The sequence below is a fragment of the Artibeus jamaicensis genome, unplaced genomic scaffold, assembly GCF_021234435.1.
Source record: "Artibeus jamaicensis isolate MK-2021 breed Jamaican fruit bat unplaced genomic scaffold, CSHL_Jam_final contig_525, whole genome shotgun sequence".
Classification (NCBI taxonomy): Eukaryota; Metazoa; Chordata; class Mammalia; order Chiroptera; family Phyllostomidae; genus Artibeus; species Artibeus jamaicensis.
In genome coordinates, this window is record NW_026521874.1 from 286,391 (window position 1) to 305,858 (window position 19,468).

General features: G+C 53.8%; 1 protein-coding gene across 2 annotated transcripts in view; it reads left to right on the plus strand.

Annotated features, from left to right (window-relative positions):
* POLE (DNA polymerase epsilon, catalytic subunit) overlaps positions 1 to 19,412 on the plus strand; it is a 40,008-nt gene extending 20,596 nt beyond the window's left edge. Inside the window, exons 27-49 of one of the 2 annotated variants that reach the window (XM_037161062.2) lie at positions 508 to 610; positions 983 to 1,063; positions 1,173 to 1,295; positions 1,919 to 2,131; positions 2,392 to 2,598; positions 2,851 to 2,994; positions 4,253 to 4,393; positions 4,598 to 4,751; positions 4,825 to 4,931; positions 5,118 to 5,294; positions 5,374 to 5,597; positions 5,729 to 5,949; positions 6,210 to 6,414; positions 7,469 to 7,642; positions 8,387 to 8,512; positions 9,969 to 10,101; positions 11,482 to 11,665; positions 12,515 to 12,646; positions 12,773 to 12,966; positions 16,677 to 16,877; positions 17,217 to 17,342; positions 17,904 to 17,993; positions 18,130 to 19,412. In XM_037161062.2, the coding sequence (XP_037016957.2) occupies positions 508 to 610; positions 983 to 1,063; positions 1,173 to 1,295; positions 1,919 to 2,131; positions 2,392 to 2,598; positions 2,851 to 2,994; positions 4,253 to 4,393; positions 4,598 to 4,751; positions 4,825 to 4,931; positions 5,118 to 5,294; positions 5,374 to 5,597; positions 5,729 to 5,949; positions 6,210 to 6,414; positions 7,469 to 7,642; positions 8,387 to 8,512; positions 9,969 to 10,101; positions 11,482 to 11,665; positions 12,515 to 12,646; positions 12,773 to 12,966; positions 16,677 to 16,877; positions 17,217 to 17,342; positions 17,904 to 17,993; positions 18,130 to 18,243 (3,574 nt within the window). In that variant the 3' untranslated portion in view covers positions 18,244 to 19,412. The remainder of the gene's footprint in view (positions 1 to 507; positions 611 to 982; positions 1,064 to 1,172; positions 1,296 to 1,918; positions 2,132 to 2,391; positions 2,599 to 2,850; positions 2,995 to 4,252; positions 4,394 to 4,597; positions 4,752 to 4,824; positions 4,932 to 5,117; positions 5,295 to 5,373; positions 5,598 to 5,728; positions 5,950 to 6,209; positions 6,415 to 7,468; positions 7,643 to 8,386; positions 8,513 to 9,968; positions 10,102 to 11,481; positions 11,666 to 12,514; positions 12,647 to 12,772; positions 12,967 to 16,676; positions 16,878 to 17,216; positions 17,343 to 17,903; positions 17,994 to 18,129) is intronic. The other variant, XM_053669691.1, reaches the window with a different exon arrangement.
* The last annotated feature ends 56 nt before the right edge of the window (positions 19,413 to 19,468 follow it).

Below are 19,468 nucleotides of genomic sequence, written 5' to 3' on the forward strand. Positions count from 1 at the left end.
ACACGTGAAGTCAAACGGCAGGGCTGGAAGCTAAGGACTAGGCGGTGGGCGTGCAGGTATTTGTTGTCTTCCTGAGTTTGTTTATGTTCGTAATACTTCACAATAACAAATATTTTCTCCAGTGGAAAGAAGAGGGGTTAGACCCACTGCTAGTGACATGCAAACTGGCTTGTTCTTCCAGGAAAGCAGAGGACTCTTCCTGTACGTTGTCACGGAAGAAAACTTCGGAAATGGTTGATTACCGGCATGCACATGAATGTGTCATTTATGTGAGGGTATTTCTCAACAGGCCTGTTCACAGCAGCCAAACAGCAGGCCAAATGACCGCTGGTGGGGGATGGTTATTAAACCATGGTATTTTGTACAATGAAATGTTATTTAGTTATTAAATACAGTAAACATTAGATACTAGGTATAGTTTATACAAAATAACAACATTAAATGATAAGCACTCTGCCAGGTGTCGCAGGCGTTCTGGCTGTCAGCTCTGTGCCTCTCGTCACCCAGGGCCATCCCACTCGCCATTTTCCAGGCAGAGCCCACCGTGAGGAGACATTTTCTCCGCAAGTGGCTGAAGAGTTCTTCCCTCCAAGACTTTGATATTCGGACAGTAAGTGCTGTTTTTTTCCTACTGCCAGAAGGTCAGGTGGAAAACAAGACTCAGCATCCCCGACTCGTCTTCACTCTTGGCACTTGCCTTCCCAGTACACGATGGCTGAGGAAATAAATGGTTACCCTTTACTGCCAAACTGGAAAAGTTGGACATGGGGTCGCCTTTCACTGTGTCCTGGACAGAGCAAAGCTTGGTTCTGTCGTAAGGTCCTGATGCTGGTTCCCCTGCCTTTGAGTGTCATTTAAGCTCTGCGCTTCAGGTTCCTCCTCTGTGACATGGGCAGTTTTGTCAGACTTTCTAAGAAGATAAGTAAGATGCAGAGAAGCACAGTGCTGCTCTTCTCATGCCCCCCGCTGTCCCTGCCCACAGATTCTGGACTGGGACTACTACATTGAGCGGCTGGGCAGCGCCATACAGAAGATCATCACAATTCCCGCGGCTCTGCAGCAGGTGAGGTGAAGGGCCCCGTCGGCAGGGCCCCGGGGGGCTTAGCAGACAGGATGCTGGGCTTGGCCCCAACTCACAGTCAGACGAGGGACTAGTTTCACATTCGTTACAGGTGAAGAACCCAGTGCCACGCGTCAAACACCCTGACTGGCTGCACAAGAAACTGCTGGAAAAGAATGACATCTACAAGCAGAAGAAGATCAGTGAGCTCTTCCTCCCTGCGGGCAAGAGACAGGTAATGGGGCCTGGGCTGGGCCGGTGGGGGCTGTGCCAGTCGGGGCGCCAGAGTCCCTGTGCCGACCTCCGTGAGGTTGGATGCTTCCATTCAGGGGTCAGGAATTTTTTTCCCCTAAAAACACCTTGAGACTCTGCCCTTGAATTCTTCCCAGTGCTCATCTGTGACAGGAGGCACTGACTCGGGTTGGGTGGAGAACTACCTTACCGTACATGTGGACTGTGCCTGTAGACTGAGTCTGTGCCTATAGACTGAGTGACTTGGCGTGAGCCACTGTACCTTGAGACTTGAGTTTTCTAAATTGTAAAACAAAATCTTATTATAAACACTAAAAAAATGCCAAAGACAGTGTAATGAAAGGTGTGAGACTAGAAAGAAAGAAGAAGGGGGTTTACCTGTTCTTTGCAGTGTATTTATCATGGAAAGGGGAGTTCCGGAGCAGACACAGAATGGTGACGCTCCAGTGACATTTCTGTTTGACCTCCTTGCAATTAAAAGTGAAAAGTAGTAGTTTAGTCTGTAATGAATAACTTTGCATGCAAGTACTTTATCCCATTCGGATTGATCTCTAATTGGAGAATTTGCCAAGAGCCAGGTTTTAAGTCCTTTTTGGGTGGCTGCAGGTGGGTGTGGCCCGGGCTCCAGACAGCACCCAGAGCCTTGGTGCTCCCGACATGGAGGACTTCGGCCTTGAAAAGCACCCCCGTGTGGCCGTCCCCGTAGCTACAAAGAGAAAGCGGGTTCTCTGGGAGAGCCAGGAGGACTCGCAGGATCTGGGGCTGATGGTCCCCTGGCAGGAAATCTTGGGGCAGCCTCCAGCCCTTGGAACCACCCAGGTAAGAAGCCTCAGGGCATCTGGACCGGCCAGTGGGTGGAGGGAGCAGACACTAGTCAGGCCCAGCTGGGGTGCACTGTCTGCTCCGGGGTCCCCTGAGTGGCCTAGCGACCCCGAGATGGGTCTTGATCCTGAGGAGGTTGGTGGGATGCCCGGTCCTTACAACAGTGGTTGGAAGCTGTGCGGTTCTGTTGCCATGGAAGGCTGTCCTGTTTTACTGTGTCTCTGCCTCCTCTTGACCTGTCCCGCCATCCATCCCAGGAAGAGTGGCTGGTCTGGCTCCGGTTCCACAAGAAGAAGTGGCAGCTGCAGGCCCGGCAGCGCCTGGCTTGCAGGAAGAAGCGGCGTCTGGAAGCAGAGGGTGTGCTGCATCCTGGTGCCATGCGAGAGGGGCCCGCCACAGGGCTGGGGAGCTTCTTGCGAAGAACCGCCCGCAGCATTCTGGACCTTCCATGGCAGATTGTGCGGGTGTGGACGGGGGTCCCTGGGGGCGGCGGGGGGGCGGGACACCTCAGAGCATCAGCATGGCCTATGGGCCAGCTCGGGGTTGTGGGGACCGTCCCGCAGTCTGGAATGGAGAAGGACAGGCGGACCTTGATTCTTGTACCTCTGTAATTAAAGGTGGTTCTTGAGGCCTCCAGGGAGCCTGCCTGTCCACAGGTGTGGTGTGCTTTCTGTTTTAGGCTGACACACGCTGCCGTGTGATCTGTTTCCTTGCAGATCGGTGAGACCAACCAAGCTGGCATGTTCAGGCTGTGGGCTGTCATCGGCAGCGACTTGCACTGCATCAGGCTGAACATCCCCCGAGTGTTCTACGTGAACCAGCGGGTGCCCAAAGCAGAGGAGGGGCCTGCGTATCGAAAGGTACGGGAGCTGGTTAGTGCCTCTAAGGTTGTCTCCCCAGTGATGGAGTCTGCAGAAGGAATCGGGCTTCGCAGATACAGAGACTGGTGGGCCGTGCAGGCCGGAGCACAGTGTTCTGGAGCCTCCGTCTCCTGAGAGCCTTCTAGGATGTTACAGTAATCATCGAACTGATGTCTGTGAAGGCTGAGTGTAGAGTGACAGGGGCTGCTGGTGCCCTTGTCCTGGGTGCCCGGTTCTCTATATCTGATGTCCACAGGGCGGGCAGTTGTCAGACAGCAGACTCTGTCTCCATAGGTTCTTCTGTGGTGTCAAGGCTTATTGGGGTACAATTCACACGCCCTACAGTTCACTCGTTTCCTGTGCAGTACAGTTGCTGATAGCATGTTCAGAGTTGTGCAGCCATCACCAGCTGATCATAGAACATTTTCATCACCCCCCCAAAGATACCCCAGGCCTCTTGGCGGTCTCTCTCCCCCAGCCCTCAGTCACCACCAGCCCACATTCTGCCTCTGCACAAGCCCAATGTGGACATTTCACATAAGTGGGATCTTATGGTGGGTGGTCCTCTGCCTCCTCCCCTGGCGGGTCCTCGTCGGCCCCACCTGATGTTTCTGAGCTCCACATGGTTTAGGTGAGACCTGTGTACTCAGAGCCAGATTGAGCAAGGTGGGTTTTTTGAGATGGTGAAACTGCAACCCGGAGACTCAGAAGAATGTGGAGGTAGAGAGAGACAGGGAGGGTGTGGTGCAACGAGACAGGTGGCCGAAATCCCTGCAACTTTCTTGGATGTGACAGTGGAACTTTGTGGGAGAAGGTCCTTCCTTTCAGAGTATTCCAGCCTTTGAGTTCCTCTCTGGCTCCCTCCTCGCCAGGACTACCCTGCTCTGTGTCCCCCGGGGGCTCTTCTCCCTATCCTCTGGCCAGGAAAGTGTGGTTTTTCTGGGTGTTTTGCAGCCTGCACCCTCATAAACCCTGGAAAGGACAGGAAATAAATGAGGAACACCCGCCCCTCCCAGTCTGTGAGCTTGTGTGCTTTTCAGAAGCCTCAGCTTGCTTCTGAGTTATTCTCCAAGCTGTTAGTTTTACTCATGGGAGAGTAAAATGGGGTGTACTCCACAGTTGTGGGCACCAGTCGTGCCGGGACTGTTTAAATAATGCACATACCTGTGTGCACATAGGTGTGCACCTGTGCAGGGTATGTGCTAAACAAACATCACTGCTTAGCCATGTGACGAGGTCATTGCCATGTTGTCCCCAGGTGAATCGAGTCCTTCCTCGCTCCAACATGGTCTACAACCTGTATGAGTACTCAGTGCCGGAGGACATGTACCAAGAACATATCAACGAGATCAACACTGAGCTGTCAGCCCCAGACATCGAGGGCGTGTACGAGACGCAGGTAATTTGCCTTCCCAGCTGAACTGAGCAAGGATCTAGCTGCATGAAATAGAGGAAAGAACACTCACGTGGGGCATGGGTGGGCTAGCAGTGGTCCCTGTGGAGTCCACCCCAGGGACAGAATCTCAGCAGTGTGTCTGCCCAGAGCAGAGGGCTGTGCTCCAACTGTGGCCCCAGTCAGCACTGCCCACCCCGATCCTCCCAGGTACCGTTACTGTTCCGGGCCCTGGTGCACCTGGGCTGTGTGTGTGTGGTCAGTAAACAACTGGTGAGGCACCTGTCAGGCTGGGAAGCAGAAACCTTCTCTCTTGAACACCTGGAGATGCGCTCACTGGCCCAGTTCAGCTACCTGGAACCAGGTATGGCGCGTGCCGGCCGCCCCTTTGGCCCAGTCTCCACCACATCTCGGGTGACCTGCATGTTTTTCTGTAGGGAGCATCCGTCACATCTACCTGTATCATCACACACAAGGCCACAAGGCGCTCTTTGGCATCTTCGTTCCCTCTCAGCGTAGGGCGTCCGTGTTTGTGTTGGATACCGTGAGTTCCTGAGCTGGGGCTGTGGGAGGGACAGACCGAGTGGGCAGGGACAGAGTAGCCCCAGCCTTGTTTCCAGAAGCCTTTGCCCACGAGTACCTGTGACAGTTGAATTAGAAGTGGGACCATAGAGGTGGAGTTGTCAGCTGCACCCCCTTCTGGGGGAGGGCTGACACGGCCCTTCTTCAGGTGCGAAGCAACCAGATGCCCAGCCTCAGCGCCCTGTACTCAGCTGAGCACAGCCTCCTGCTGGAGAAAGTGGGCCCTGAGCTCCTCCCTCCCCCCAAACACACATTTGAAGTTCGGGCTGAGACTGACTTGAAAACCATCTGCAGAGCGATCCAGCGCTTCCTGCTGGCCTACAAGGTGAGTGAGGTGGGAGCACTTTCGGATGAGCCCCTCCCCCAGGCCGGATCCCCACAGCCACTTTCTTCCCTGTGCTCAGGAGGAGCGCCGTGGGCCCACCCTCATTGCCGTGCAGTCCAACTGGGAGCTGAAAAGGCTGGCCAGCGAGATTCCTGTGCTAGAGGAATTCCCGCTGGTACCTGTCCGAGTGGCTGACAAGATCAGCTACGGAGTGCTGGACTGGCAGCGTCACGGAGCCCGGCGCATGATCCGCCACTATCTCAACCTGGACACCTGTCTGTCACAGGCCTTTGAGATGAGCAGGTGAGCAGAGCACAAGGCTACTCTTAGCATGTTTGTGGCTCTGCCCACCTTGGTGTTACCAGCCAGATCGTCTCCTACAGCAAGTCGCTCTTCTCTGGTTTCCACTCCCTTGTGGGGCCGACCCCATGCAGGTACTTCCACATTCCCATTGGAAATCTGCCCGAGGACATCTCCACCTTTGGCTCCGACCTCTTCTTTGCCCGCCACCTCCAGCGCCACAACCATCTGCTTTGGCTGTCCCCCACATGCCGTCCTGACCTGGGTGGGAAGGAGGCTGATGACAACCGCCTCATTATGGAGTTCGAGGACCAGGCCACCATGGAGATTAACAGTTCGGGCTGTTACTCCACAGGTGGGTGGGTGAGACCCCCAGGGACCTCTGCTGCTGGTGTTTCTGCTGTTGGGTGCCATTCTGAGTTGGTGAGAACACCCAGCACTGACCCTCAGGGCTCAGCCGAGCTGCTGGGAGATGAGTGCAGGGCGGGCTCCGTGGTCAGCCCCAGCTGGGTGCTCATCTGTCACCCTGGCAACCCCAGAACTTCTGAGGTAGTGCTCGCTGGGGTCAGGCTCTTTACACAGGGTGGCCAGTGCATAGCGTGTCTTTGTGTGCAGTGTGTGTGGAACTGGACATTCAGAACTTGGCCGTCAACACCATCCTGCAGTCTCACCACGTCAACGACATGGAGGGGGCTGACAGCATGGGCATCAGCTTCGATGTGGCCCCGCAGGCCTCCCTGGAGGACATGATCACTGGCAACCAGGCCGCCAGCGCACCCGCCAGCTATGACGAGACGGCCCTCTGCTCCAGCACCTTCAGGTGCCCGGGGCTGCAACCCCAGAACATCTGACCTTTTGTTCTTGTGCTCGCTCCGCTCCAAAGGCAGAATAGCTGAGTTTGGGGTCTAGAAGGAACATTAGAAATCCTTTTCATCTCTGCTCTTGTTTTGGGAAATGAAGAGCTAAAATAGTGTCATTCAGGCTTCCATCTGTTCACGCTGTAGAGTTGGAAGCCACCGTGAGGACAGGTGACAGTCCCCCGTCCTGTGTCCTGGGCCCCTTCTTATGGCCAGAGGCATGTCCACAGAACACTGGTTAACTTGGGGTGTGGACGTTGGTCCAGTGTCTGCTGTGGGACACATGGCAGCACACAAATGTGGGTCCAGCCAGGCAGAGAGTGGTGCAAGTTACAGACTTTGGGTGTCAGAATTGCTGTGACAGGGTGACACTGTGGCGGAGATCATGTGTGCTCTTCACTGCCCACACAACCCCACGTGGAGGGGTGGCCATCGCCCACTATAGAGATGCAGAAACTGAGCCACAGGCCAAGAGCATGCTGTGGTCATACTGTGGCCGAGCGTCAGGGTTGGCGTCGGAAAGTACACATCAGCCCTGATGCCTTTCCAAAGAGAGGGCTGGGCTTGAGAAATGGCAGCAGAAAGGCTCAGGGGCAGGTGTGCGTGGTGCAGGCAGTGCCAGGGGCTGCTGCGCGGAGAAGTGGCCAGTTCAGTCCCGAAAGGCGGCGGAACCGTCCCTCCAAGGGAACGCTTTGTGCCACCGTGTGCGGACTCACCTGAGCAATATCTCGGGGCGGTCACGGGGAGACAGAGGGTAAAGATGGGACTTCCTTGCAGGGGAGGAGGCCCTGGTGGTCTCCACTGTCTCTTGTGGGTCTCCCAGCAGGGTGAGGTGCCTGAGGTATTCTGCTGATTGTGGTCTGTGCTAGTGCCGAGGGTGGGGTTGGACTGAGAAGTGGGTTGGGAGGTAGTGAGGCCTGGCCTCATCTGAGAGGCGCGGGGAGCTGCAGAGAGCAGAGTGACCGGGTTTAGACTTGGGGTCAGGGACGGTAGAGGACATGCTCTCACCCCTTCCAGGATCCTGAAGAGCATGGTGGTGGGCTGGGTGAGGGAGATCACGCAGTACCGCAACATCTACGCCGACAACCAGGTGATGCACTTCTACCGCTGGCTGCAGTCCCCGTCCTCACTGCTTCACGACCCCGCCCTGCACCGCACACTGCACAACATGATGAAGAAGCTCTTCCTGCAGTGAGTGTTGCCAACCACGGCTTCCCGAGACCCAGCGCCTGTGGGACCTTCCTGCAGGTCCTTCCAGGGAGGGGCTGCGTTGCAGAGTCTTTCTGCTGCGTTTCTGCGCAAGTGGCTGTACACCATTTCTTCCGCACCTCCTTGTAGTCAATGGTAGATCTTGGAGGCCTGTGTGGGGATGTATCATCCATAAAAGTGGACACTTAGGCTGTCTCCAGAACTTAGGCTGTTACAGATAGCCAAGGAGTGGCCTTGTGCTTGAGGTCCTGTGCAGTGTCCTCCAGGAAGCGGTGCCGTTGCAGGTCTGGTGGGGTTCACGACTGGGAGAGAGCTCCTGAGGGGGTTCCAGCAACCCAGGCCTCCCCGCACAGCGGATGCTGCTGGTGCCCTGACAGCTGAGCAGCTGTCTCGGAGACTTTTAGTCTGCATCCTTGTTAGGAATGAAGTCCTCATATCCTTTGCCCATTTCTCTCTAGTTTTGTTGCTTTTTCCTCATTGATTTGTATGAGTTCTTTCTACATAATAATTAATCATTTTCTGTGATATGAAGCGTACTTTTTTCCCTTTGCTTCTGTGTGGCTTTGATTATGGTGAGTTTTCCACACAAATCTTCACGCTTTGTTGCTTCTGTGCTCTCGATATATTTAGAGTGGCACTTGTGCTTCAGATCACCAGCTTGTTCCTCACGGTGTCTGAGGGATTCTCTGGAGCATTTTGAGGGTTGATTCCAAACTTGGTCCTCAGGCTCATCGCAGAGTTCAAGCGCTTGGGGTCGTCGGTCGTCTATGCCAACTTCAACCGCATCATCCTGTGCACGAAGAAGCGTCGGATTGAGGACGCCCTCGCCTACGTGGAGTACATCACCACCAGGTGGCAGCACCGCCTCACCCTGGTGTCCTGGGACTGTCTCCTCTCAGACCTCCTGTAGTGTGTCTGTAGCAGCATCCCTGCCAATGCCATCTTTCTCCTGCCTTCATCTCATTTTCATTTTTAAAAATATTTTATTTATTTATTTATTTTTAGAGAGAAGGGAAGGGAAGTAGAAAGAGACAGAGAGAAACATCAGTGTGTGGTTGCCTCTCACATGGCACCCATTGGGGACCTGGCCCGCAACCCAGGCATGTGCCCCGACCAGGAATCGAACTGCCACCCTTTGGTTCTCAGCCCAGGCTCAATCCACTGAGCCACACCAGCCAGGGCTCATGTTCATTTTTTAAAGACATTTTCACTGGGTATAGAATTGCATGTGGATCTTTTGAGTCTTTTTTCCCTTCTCTGTGCATCTTTCTGGATAGTTTCTATTATCTTTAAATTCATCAGTCTTCAACAGTGTTTCATCTCCCCCTAGTCTCACCCAGTATGTTTTTATTTTGGATGTAGTGCTGTCTTCTCTAAAAGCTGGGTTTGGGTTTTCTGTATTTCTACAGTCTACCTAATATGTTCAATTGTTCCTTTAGGGGTTTTTTTTAATATCAATATTTATTGTTATACTTCACATTCCTTTTTTTTAAGATTTTACTTATTTATTTCTAGAGAGGGGGACGGGAGGAAGAAAGAGAGGTAGAGAAACACTGGTGTGCAAAGATACATTGATTGGTTGCCTCTCACCAGGGACCTGGCCGCAACCCAGGCATGTGCCCTGACTAGGAATTGAACCAGCAACATCTTGGTTCTCAAGCTGGCACTCAGTCCACTGAGCCACACCAGCCAGGCCCCATTAGCTTTTTGAACACATGGATAATAAGTGCTTTCATGTCTTCTTTTGCTCTATTGACCATGGTGTCAGCTCTGATTTGTTGCAGTTGGTAGGTTTGTCTCCTTATTCTGTGTGGTGTGTTTCTCTGCTCCTTTGCAAATGGTGATGTTCACTTGGATTCAGGTATTGTGGATCTTGCCTTGTATGTCGGATGCTGTGGCATTCTTGTAACTATTCTGGGGCTCTATGTTCTGTTACTTAGAAACAGTTTGATCCTTGGGGGCATTCTTGAGATTTGTAGGCAGGTCCAGAGCTCACTCCCCCACCCTTGAAACAAGACTGCCATGAGCGCATCCCAGTGCCCCACGAGCTGCGAGGCCCCCTGGTGGCCGTGGGAGCAAGTGTGTGGGCTCGGGCTCTGGGGGCTCAGCTGCTCCACAGCTCTCGTGGCGCCTGCCCTCCACGACATCTTTGTTGTTCCCACCCAGTACAGACGTTTCCTTCCTACTGTTCGTCATTTTCCATAGGAAGTTTGAGAGACTCAAATCAGTGAAGGGTAAGAAAGAAAGTGGAGAATGGAGGGAAAAGTATTGGTTTCATTTAAGCAGTCTCTGTTTTGCTTCTTTTTAGCATTCATTCTAAAGAGATCTTCCACTCCTTGACGATTTCTTTCTCTCGATGCTGGGAGTTTATTCTCTGGATGGATCCCTCTAACTATGGTGGCATCAAAGGGAATGTTCCATCTCGTATCCACTGTGGACAGGTGAGGTGACCAGTCCTGGAGAGTGAAGTGACTTTGGGGTCCACATCTGTTTGGCACACACTGTGGTCACACGTCGGGTACCAGGTCTAGCAGCAAACACCAGGGTCCCTGCTGTCATGCCTCTGGTGGAGAGGTCATGAGCAAGCAGACAAGCAGGTGTAGGATTAGGGTCAGCAAGGGTGAGGGCTCAGGATCAGCAGCTGGGGGCAGGGTCCGATGGAGATGGGGAGGCCCCCAAAACCTCTGAGGAGGTGACAGGAAAGTAGAGCTTAAAGGCAGCAAGGCTCAGCAACTGGTGTGAGGCAGCTGTGAGTCGCGGGGCGAGGGTTGGGGCGCTAGTCACAGGCACGGCCAAGAGCAGACCAGGGCAGGCACTTGCACTTGAGGTTGTGATGGAGACTTGGCTTTTCATGATGGGGGATTCTGAGCGGGGGAGTATCGGGCCCTGACTTGGGCTCCATGTGGACAGCTATAGGAGCCCAATTAATGTCATCCCAGGGACAGGTTCAGGGCAAGGTGGAATGAGGAAGAAGGACTCAGTGGGTGCTGAAGGTGGTGGGTGTGGGTCAACACGGGTGTGGGCTGTGTGGGGCTGCTCCTAGGTGTGTGAACCTAGACAGGGCAGGAGGGAGTGTAAGATGAGGGGAGCCACAGTCTGTGGGGACGGGTGGCATTTTTCCACATCTGATGTTTGCTCAACAAGCGTAAGGTAGAGGCACATGGCAGGTGGTGGCAGGGGCATCTGGGAAGGAGCTGGGCATGGGAACTTGGGGTCATTCGTGAGCACAGCAGCTGGGACTTGGGGGCTTATGGGTTGTGAGGACTGAGCCCTCCCTGGGCGGGTCCCCATGGAGGAACAGCCAGCAGGTGGGGAGCCATACTGCTGAGAGCTGATGGGAAAAGGCTGCCCTTGGATGCCGTGCTGGGGTGGGAGCTCCATGGGGACCCAGGCAGGAGGTCAGGAGGTGCAGGTGGTGTAGATGGGTCACAGGAAGGCAGTGTTAGTTACTGCTCTGGAGGTGATGGATGTCAGAGTTCACATGTAGAATGGGAAGGCACCCTCCTGAGACATCTGGAACTCGGACTAGAGACTGGTCGCCCAGGACACCATTGTTTCTTTCCTTCCTGGGCCACGGGAGGAAGCAGTTGTGGAGTGAATCCTCGAAAGGGCGGAGTGAGAGTAACTGTCTCCATCTGCAGACTGCTGCTGAGCACCAGGCACATCAGCACACCGTGCGCATTAGGGTGTCCATGGGCATCTGATGGGCTTGGGGGGCAAGTGGCCGGAGGAGGTGGAATCGGGTAGACCAGGCTCCGCACGACTCAACCTGGGTGTGCTTCCCATGGCTGTGGGCAAAGACAACTGCGACCGTGTTGCAGCAGGACTTCCAGGAGGAGGGCAGGGCAGAGGTGGAGGAGGAGGAGGAAGAGGAGCCCGAGGGCGAGGATGACGATGGTGCGCAGGAGCCAGACGTGGAGGACTTGCTGGAAAACAACTGGAACATCGTGCAGTTCCTGCCGCAGGCAGCCTCCTGCCAGAGCTACTTCCTCATGATCGTCTCAGGTGAGCCGCCACCCAGCTGCGCCATCCGTACAGCGGTGTGGCCTGGGCCTCTTGGCCTCACAAGAAGGTGAGTGGTTGGGAGACCGGGCTTGCGGAACGTGAGCCTGGTGTCGAGGTTCCTGAGAGGAGACCCTCACCCTCTTGCCCAAGGGGCTCATAATTCTGCCCCAAGGTTCCTGTGTGCGTGTGTGGTAACTAAAGACAAACCCCTAGCAGGACAGATGGAACACTTCCTGATCAGCTGCCCACAGCCCGGGCTTTGAGGTTGACCTGCTGTTGCTACCTGCTATCACTGATTTGGGCCTAAAGGGCCTAAAGGTGTAGAGTTTACAAACCAGGTTACCCAGGTGGATGTGCCAGTGATGTGTATAAATGAAAAGCCCATTGTAATTGGGAGCCCGTCGTAGAATGAAACAGCCGGTGGTGAGCTCTGTCACAGCACAGACACAGTCACCTAAGGGCAGAGGTGCTTTTACTTATGATTATTTTGTAGTTTTGTCTGCTTGTCCTTAGTCTCGCTTTCTTAGGTTCTATTGAAACATAAGGGCACAGTAGGTCTGGTGTGCTGACCTGGGGTCAAGTCCTTGTCTTTGTTGCTGTCCAGCAAAGGCTGCTGGGAGTTGCCTTGTTCAGACGGTGCTCTGTGTGGATAAGCTTGGGCTTCAGTGTGCCTAGCTTATTTACGTTTCTGTAGTGGACTCTGGCTCATCTAAATGTAGTAAATGGAATCATCGCCAGTAACCACATTTCAGCCCAGGCTGGCCAGCTATCTAACCAGCCACAGGGTGTCCCTGGACTCTGGGTGTTCTGGGTGCTGGCAGCTCTCAAGGCCTGTGCCCCCCTCTGCAGCATACATTGTGGCCGTGTACCACAGCATGAAGGAGGAGCTGAGGCGCAGCGCCCCAGGCAGCACCCCTGTGCGGAGGCGGGTGGCCAGCCAGCAATCACAGGAGGCCCAGGGGGCAGCTGGAGCCCTTCCTGGTGAGTACACCCGTGCATGAGACCACTGCTGCACCTGTCACCTGACCCCCATGCTCCTCAGTGTCCCCAAGTCCTTTCCTCGGCTTCCTTGTCACTGTGCGAGGTGGGGGTCTCTCCTCTTGCCAGGAATGATCACCTTCTCTCAAGATTATGTGGCAAATGAACTCACTCAGAACTTCTTCACCATCACTCAGAAGATTCAAAAGAAAGTCACAGGCTCTCGGAACTCAGCTGAGCTCTCAGAAATGTTTCCTGTCCTTCCTGGTTCTCACTTGCTGCTCAATAACCCTGCTCTGGAGTTCATCAAATACGTGTGCAAGGTAAGGATGCTCACTCTACCCTGTGTGTGAGGCAAGGGACCAGGTGTAAGCTACTCATTTATTCTACAAACACCCATGGCTGCCGGTCCATGCAGTCACTGGGAGCTACTGGGAGCTCATGGAGTCTACATTCCAGTGTGGGGGGACGACAACTCCGTGAGGGACTGGTGAGCTCAGGGAGTACAGGTGCTGTGAGCTGGACTTGGAGAGCAGGGCAGGTGAGGGGCCGTGTGAGAGGACGTGGGGCTGAGACCACAGTGACCGGGACGGCCTGGCCACATGCAGATCCCAGGGGAGAATGATGTCTGGGCAGAGGGGGTGCAAAGACCCTGGGATAGGGTGATCTGGGGCTTATGGCGAAAGTGTCTCAGCCACAGGCGCTAGGGGGGTGACAGGCCAGAGACCGCACAGAGCTCCCGAAACATCCAGGCTTCAGTGGAACCTAGAGAAGCGCTTGCGTGGATGCCAAATGCCTTTCTGGGAAGGGAGACCGAATCAAATGTGGGGTAATGTTTCCAGACAAGGACAAGCAGGCGCCCTCGCCTGCAGAGCTCTCACTGCCCATTAAGTCACCTCCCAGCACACTGCACTTCACAGCGGCAGACACTCGGATCGAGTGACTTTTGGTTGTGCTGGAGAAATGGTATAGCGGACCATTTCAGTTCTTTAGTAGACTAGAATTTTTAATTTGTCTTTATTAAGGTATAGTTTACGTACAGTAAAATTCACCATGAGGTTTGGCACAAGCACACAGTACAGAATGTTCCATCACCCCCCCAACCCTTGTCCCTACGTCTGTTAACTTCTTAAAGTGTACACGCAGCACCCTGGCTGGTGTGACTCAGTGGATTGAGTGCAGGCCTGTGGACCATAGGGTTGCCAGTTCAATTCCCAGTCAGGGCAAATGCCTGGGTTGCAGGCCGGGTCCCCAGTAGGGGCCACACAAGAGATAACCACATATTGATGTTTCTCTTTCTCCTTCCCTTCTCTCTAAAAATAAAGTGAAATCTTTTTTTAAAAGACTTACATGCAGGAAGAGTTGCTCTTGGGTGTGCAGTTTCGGGGTTTTCAGAGGGATAGAGTTGTGCCACCAACAGCAAGGCACACAGCAGTCGCCCCCAGGAGGTCCCCATGCTGCCCCGGGGGCTCACTCCCCTGCTCTTACCCCTGTCCCTACCTGGTGGCCTCTTCCACGGTGTCACCAGGGAACTGTGGGCCTTGCTTCTGTCACTTAGCAAAGCACACTGCGGTTCTCCATGTCATGCGCTTCTGCCCTGCACTTCTTCCAGGCCAGGCCATGCTCTAGTCTGTGAGGACCAGTTTCTTAGCTCACTCACTGACGGGGACATTCACGTTGGTTTCACTTTTTGGTGGTTATTAATAAACCCGCCAGAATATTTGCATACAGGTTTTCCTGTGGATGCAGGTTTGCTTCTCTTGAGTAAAACCCTAGCAGGGTGGCTGGGCCGAACCGTCCACGCCTGTTCGGAAGCGGCCGCCCTGTCGGCGTCCGCGTCGGGCAGCCGAGGGCCGCTGCCATCCCTGTCCCCTGGGACTCGGGCTTGTTCGTGTTCAAGGTTAGCTGTTCACACACCTGTGTGGTGGCGCCTTGTGTTTCTACTTGCATTTTCCTGATATTAATGATGCTTTTCTCATGTGCTTATTTGCTGTCCATGTGTCTTCAATGAAATTTCCAATCTTTTGCCCATTTTGAAAAATTGGATCATTTTTCTTTCTGTTGAGTTCTGAGAGTTCTTCATATATTCTGGAGACAAGTCCTTTATGAGAGATTAATTTCCCCATATTTCCTCCCATGCTCTGGCTCATTCTTTGAAAATTGTCTTAACAGTGTTTCCCAGTGAGCAAAGGGTCTTTTTTTTTTTTTTAAAGATTTTATTTATTTATCTTTAGAGGGGAAGGGAAGGAGAGAGGGAGAGAAACATCAATGTATGGTTGCCTTTCATGCATCCCCTGCTGGGAACTGGCCTGCAGGGAACCAGCCTGCAACCCCGGTATGTACCCTGACTGGGAATCGAACCGAGATTGTCTAGTTCGCAGGCCCGTGCTCAATCCACTGAGCTACACCAGCCAGGGCGCAAAGGGTCTTAACTTGGATCTAATTTATCTTTTTTTAAAGATTTTATTTATTTATTTTTAGAGAAAGGGGAAGAGAGGGACAGAAACATCAGTGTGTGGTTACCTCTCATACGCCACCCCAATGGGGACCAGGCCTAGAACCCAGGCATGTACCCTGACTGGGAATCGAACCAGTGACCCTTTGCTTCTCAGGCCTTCACTCCATCCACTAAACCACACCAGCCAGAGCTAATTTATCTTATTTAAAAATGGATTGAACCTTTGGTGTCATCTGAGAAATCTTTGCTTTAACCAAGGTCACAAAGATTTTCTGTTCTCTTCTACAAATTTTATAGTTTTACATTTAGTCTGATCCATTTTGAGTTAATTGTTGCATAATGCATAAATTTAGAGGTTGAGGTCCATATTTCTGTACAAGCATATCCAGTAATAATTCCAGCACTATTGCCAAAGAATATCCTTCCTCCACTGAATCGCCTTTGCACCCTTTTCAAAACATAATTGGCTGTGTGGGTCTGCTCCTGGATGTCCATCTATCTGGACGTCTGTCCGTCTTGATTTCTGTGCCTTTACCAACAAGTCCTGGAACCAGGCGGTGTGACTGCTCCAGCCGCATTCTTCTTTCTCCAAGTTGCGTTGGCTATTCAAGTTCCTTTGCTTTTCCACATAAATCTTCAAATCAGTATATCAGTTTCTACCAAATAAAAAGTCCTTCTGGAATGTTGATTGTAGTTCGGACTCTGTAGGTGAATTTGCAGAGAACTGACACTTCGCTGTTGAGGTTCTCAGTCTGTTTCTCTAGGACTTTGATTTCCCTCATCGGAGTTTGGGCTTTTCGGCATATAAATACTGCACTTATTTGCAGTGTTTTCAGTTTCCAGTTCACTGTTAATACATGGAAGTTTGTGTATTAATCTTGTACTTGCAACCTTGCTAATAAACCTTAGTTCTTGTGGCCTTTTTGTAGGTTCTTTGGGAATCTACAGGCTGTTGATCCTCATTATGTGTAGTGTTTGTGAACTCACCTGCTTGCTGAAATCTGCTTGTCTCACTGGCTAGCGTGGGCTTCCCACTGGACCATAATCAGTCTTCCCAACAGCGGCCCCTCCATGGCGTCTGGCTCCGGCTCTTGGCATCACACTAGGACAGCAGGGCTACAGGAGTGGGGGGCCTCTCCTTTCAGACAGGAGGGTTCTGTGATGTACCCCCAGCTCTGCAGGCCCCTAGGCCAGTCTGAGAATGCCTCCGCCCTGGAAGGTAGGCATCAGCCACTCTGCATTTGAGATGGTAAGGCTCCAGTAGACTCAGGACTGCCCATCATTCAGGGAAAAGGAGCCAGTGACAACAGGCAGAGCAGACTTTGGTGTGTGCCAGAGTCCCCAGACCTGAGGAAGCCCGCGAGATGTGGGGCAGTGCCTTCGGGCACGTGGCCACGTTGGGGAGCCACAGACGCAGAGGAAACGTCTCCGCCCTTTGATGCTCTGACAGGATAGGAAGGTGGGAGGTGAAGCCTAGAAGCTGCCGCTCTCACAGTCGGCCACAGGGCTCTCCGGTCCGGGCCGAGCAGCAGGAAGGCCTGCGAGCTGCCCTTACCCCTGCTCTGTGTTCTACAGGTCCTGTCTCTGGACACCAACATCACAAACCAGGTGAACAAGCTGAACCGGGACCTTCTGCGCTTGGTGGACGTGGGCGAGTTTTCAGAGGAGGCCCAGTTCCAAGACCCCTGCCGCTCCTACGTGCTGCCAGAGGTCATCTGCCACAGCTGTAACTTCTGCCGGGATCTGGACCTGTGCAAAGAGCCCTCCTTCTCCCAGGTGCGCAGCACCCATGCACAAGGGGCCCATCCCCACCTTTTGCAAGTTACATCTACTGGGCCCCTGCCAGCTATGACATGAATTAGAACGGGCACCCTTCTTAAGGCACTCGACTACCACATGCTAACGCATTGTCCTGATAAACACATGAGGACATTGTCAGTGATGTAAGCATATGCCCTGCAGCTGAGTGAGCTGCTGCACCCAGTGATGGGCCTCTCGCAAGAGCTGTCCTCTCTTAAGTGTCTTCTCAAGGCCGGTCTCCAAAGCCCAGTGCAGGGACGCTGCCAAGGGAGGCTGTGCAGAGGGTGACCTGCTCCCTCCCTGTCCTCTGCCCAGGACGGGGCCATGCTGCCCCAGTGGCTCTGCTCCAACTGTCAGGTCGCCTACGATTCATCGGTGATCGAGATGGCCTTGGTGGAGGCCCTGCAGAAGAAACTGATGGCCTTCACCCTGCAGGACCTGGTGAGCAGCTGGGGCCTGGCGCTGGTGCTTCGCTCCACCCAACCCACTCCCCGCAAAGGGTCTTCTCAGTAAGCAGTTTGTACTCAAGGGAAGCTACAGCTGTTGGTGTGTTGGTCTTGGGTCATAACATGGTCCTCCAAGATGACTACCTCTTGGGTCAGGCCTCGTCCACAGCCCATGTGATTCAGTCTCAGCATCTATGGGGCATCTGTGATAGCCAGGTGCTGGACCCTTCATTATAGTGAAGGGAGATAGCAAACAAGGTCAAGTGTGTGAGTGGGGTCAGTGTTGAGAATTGATGGTGTGTGTGTGAGAGAGACAGAGGGGGTGTTCAGCACTGGACACAGGGGACCTCTCAGGAAAGACCCAAGGGAGGTGTTGGTTCTGGGCAGAGACCGGCGTGTCTGGTGTGACCTGGAGCAGGTGGGTGCCCACAGCAGGGGTGCCGGGAAGCAGCCGGACACTTGGATGAAGGCCACTTTGAAGTCTCGACTTTGCCCACAGGTGAGGTGCAGGCTGTGAGGGGCAGGGTCTCCCGACCAGGACTTTTTCTCTTTTCAGATCTGCCTGAAGTGCCGGGGTGTGAAGGAGACCAACATGGCCATGTACTGCAGCTGTGCCGGCGACTTTGCCCTCACCATCCACACCAAGGTAGGGCTGCTTCCTCCATGGCTGTTGCCCTGTCTGGCCCTTGCCCACAATCACTTTCTCCCCACACTCCTAGGCCATGGCCTGTGTCCTGCACCTCCTCTGGGACTGGATCTCATGGCAACTGATCCTTTTGCAGGTCTTCATGGAGCAGATCAGAATCTTTCGGAACATTGCCCAGCACTATGGCATGTCGTACCTCACAGAGACCCTGGAGTGGCTGCTGCAGAAGTATCCCCAGCTGAGCCATTAGCAAGCCGGACACTGTCCCTCTGTCTGCCCCAGCTTTCCAACTCACAACCATGTCCAGGACACAGCGCCACAGAAAATAACCATTAGGGAGATTTGGGGGAGCAGATCACTGCACCCAAACCAGCCAGAGCAGGAAGTGGCCCACCTTTCGGTTCCCGGTCCCAGCCTTGGTCAGGGCAGCCGTGGGTCAGAGAACATCTCCAGCGAGGAGCCCGGACGGGTCATTCCTCACTGTGTAAACGTGTGTGGACTCTGCCGCACAAGCCCGCCCCTCCTGCCCCACATCTGCACCCAGCTGCCCCTGGGCCATCTGCTTGAACTGAGACCTGAGGGTGACTAAAGGCCAGACCCAGGGCAAGGTGCCACCTGAGCGGGAATCTGCAGCCGCTGCTATCCAGGCACCTGTTGCCTTGGGGAAGCTCGTCCCACAGCCTCTGCGGGCCAGGGCCCATCCGGGAAGCAGGACCTGGTAGGTTCCCAGGACTTGAGCTTCTCTGTGGAGACCTCCTGGCCAAAACGGGCTGGAGGGCACTGTGTCGGGTGTAGCTGCCTCCTCTGGGCCAGGGCTTCTCGGAAGGGCTTGGCCACAGCCACCTTCCCTCCGAACCTCTGTGGGCCCAGGGGGGCGCCTAAGAAGGGGTGAGGGGCACCATTGATTGTGGACTTCGTAGTATATGTTACCATCTGGATTTTAGAAAAATACTATTTTACCCACATTTTAGGTTCTTTTCAGGGGAGGAAGGAAAGCAGCAATTTTGCTGGTTGGGGGGCAAGTCCTATTCTTGCTTCAGCCTCACGGTTTGTTCCAGGACCTCTAACCCCACAGGGCACCCAACTCAGGGTTGCCTGCCCAAGGGGACCTTCAGTTTATTCAGAGCCCTGTCCTGCATACAGCTGGAGGGGGCTGGCTGGGGAGCACCCGGGTCCTCTGATGAGCACCAGCTTCTCCCTCTATCCTGTCTCCAGCCCCAGTACATAAGCCCTGTGTACCTCATTTTTAATGAAATACACTGGAAACAGGAGGGGTTGGTGAGACAGCAAACTCAAACCCCAAGTGGTGGGTGGGCTCATGGGAAGCCCGGGTGGGTCTTTGGGCCTCAGCCTGGTTTAAATTTGTCTTTGTAACCAATTTCTGTGTCATTCAGTTCCACTTTGAATTTTCATCTGAATTTTACATTTCTTAAAATACGTGCTGTATGTGCACAGCCCCTCGGTCTCTAGAAGGG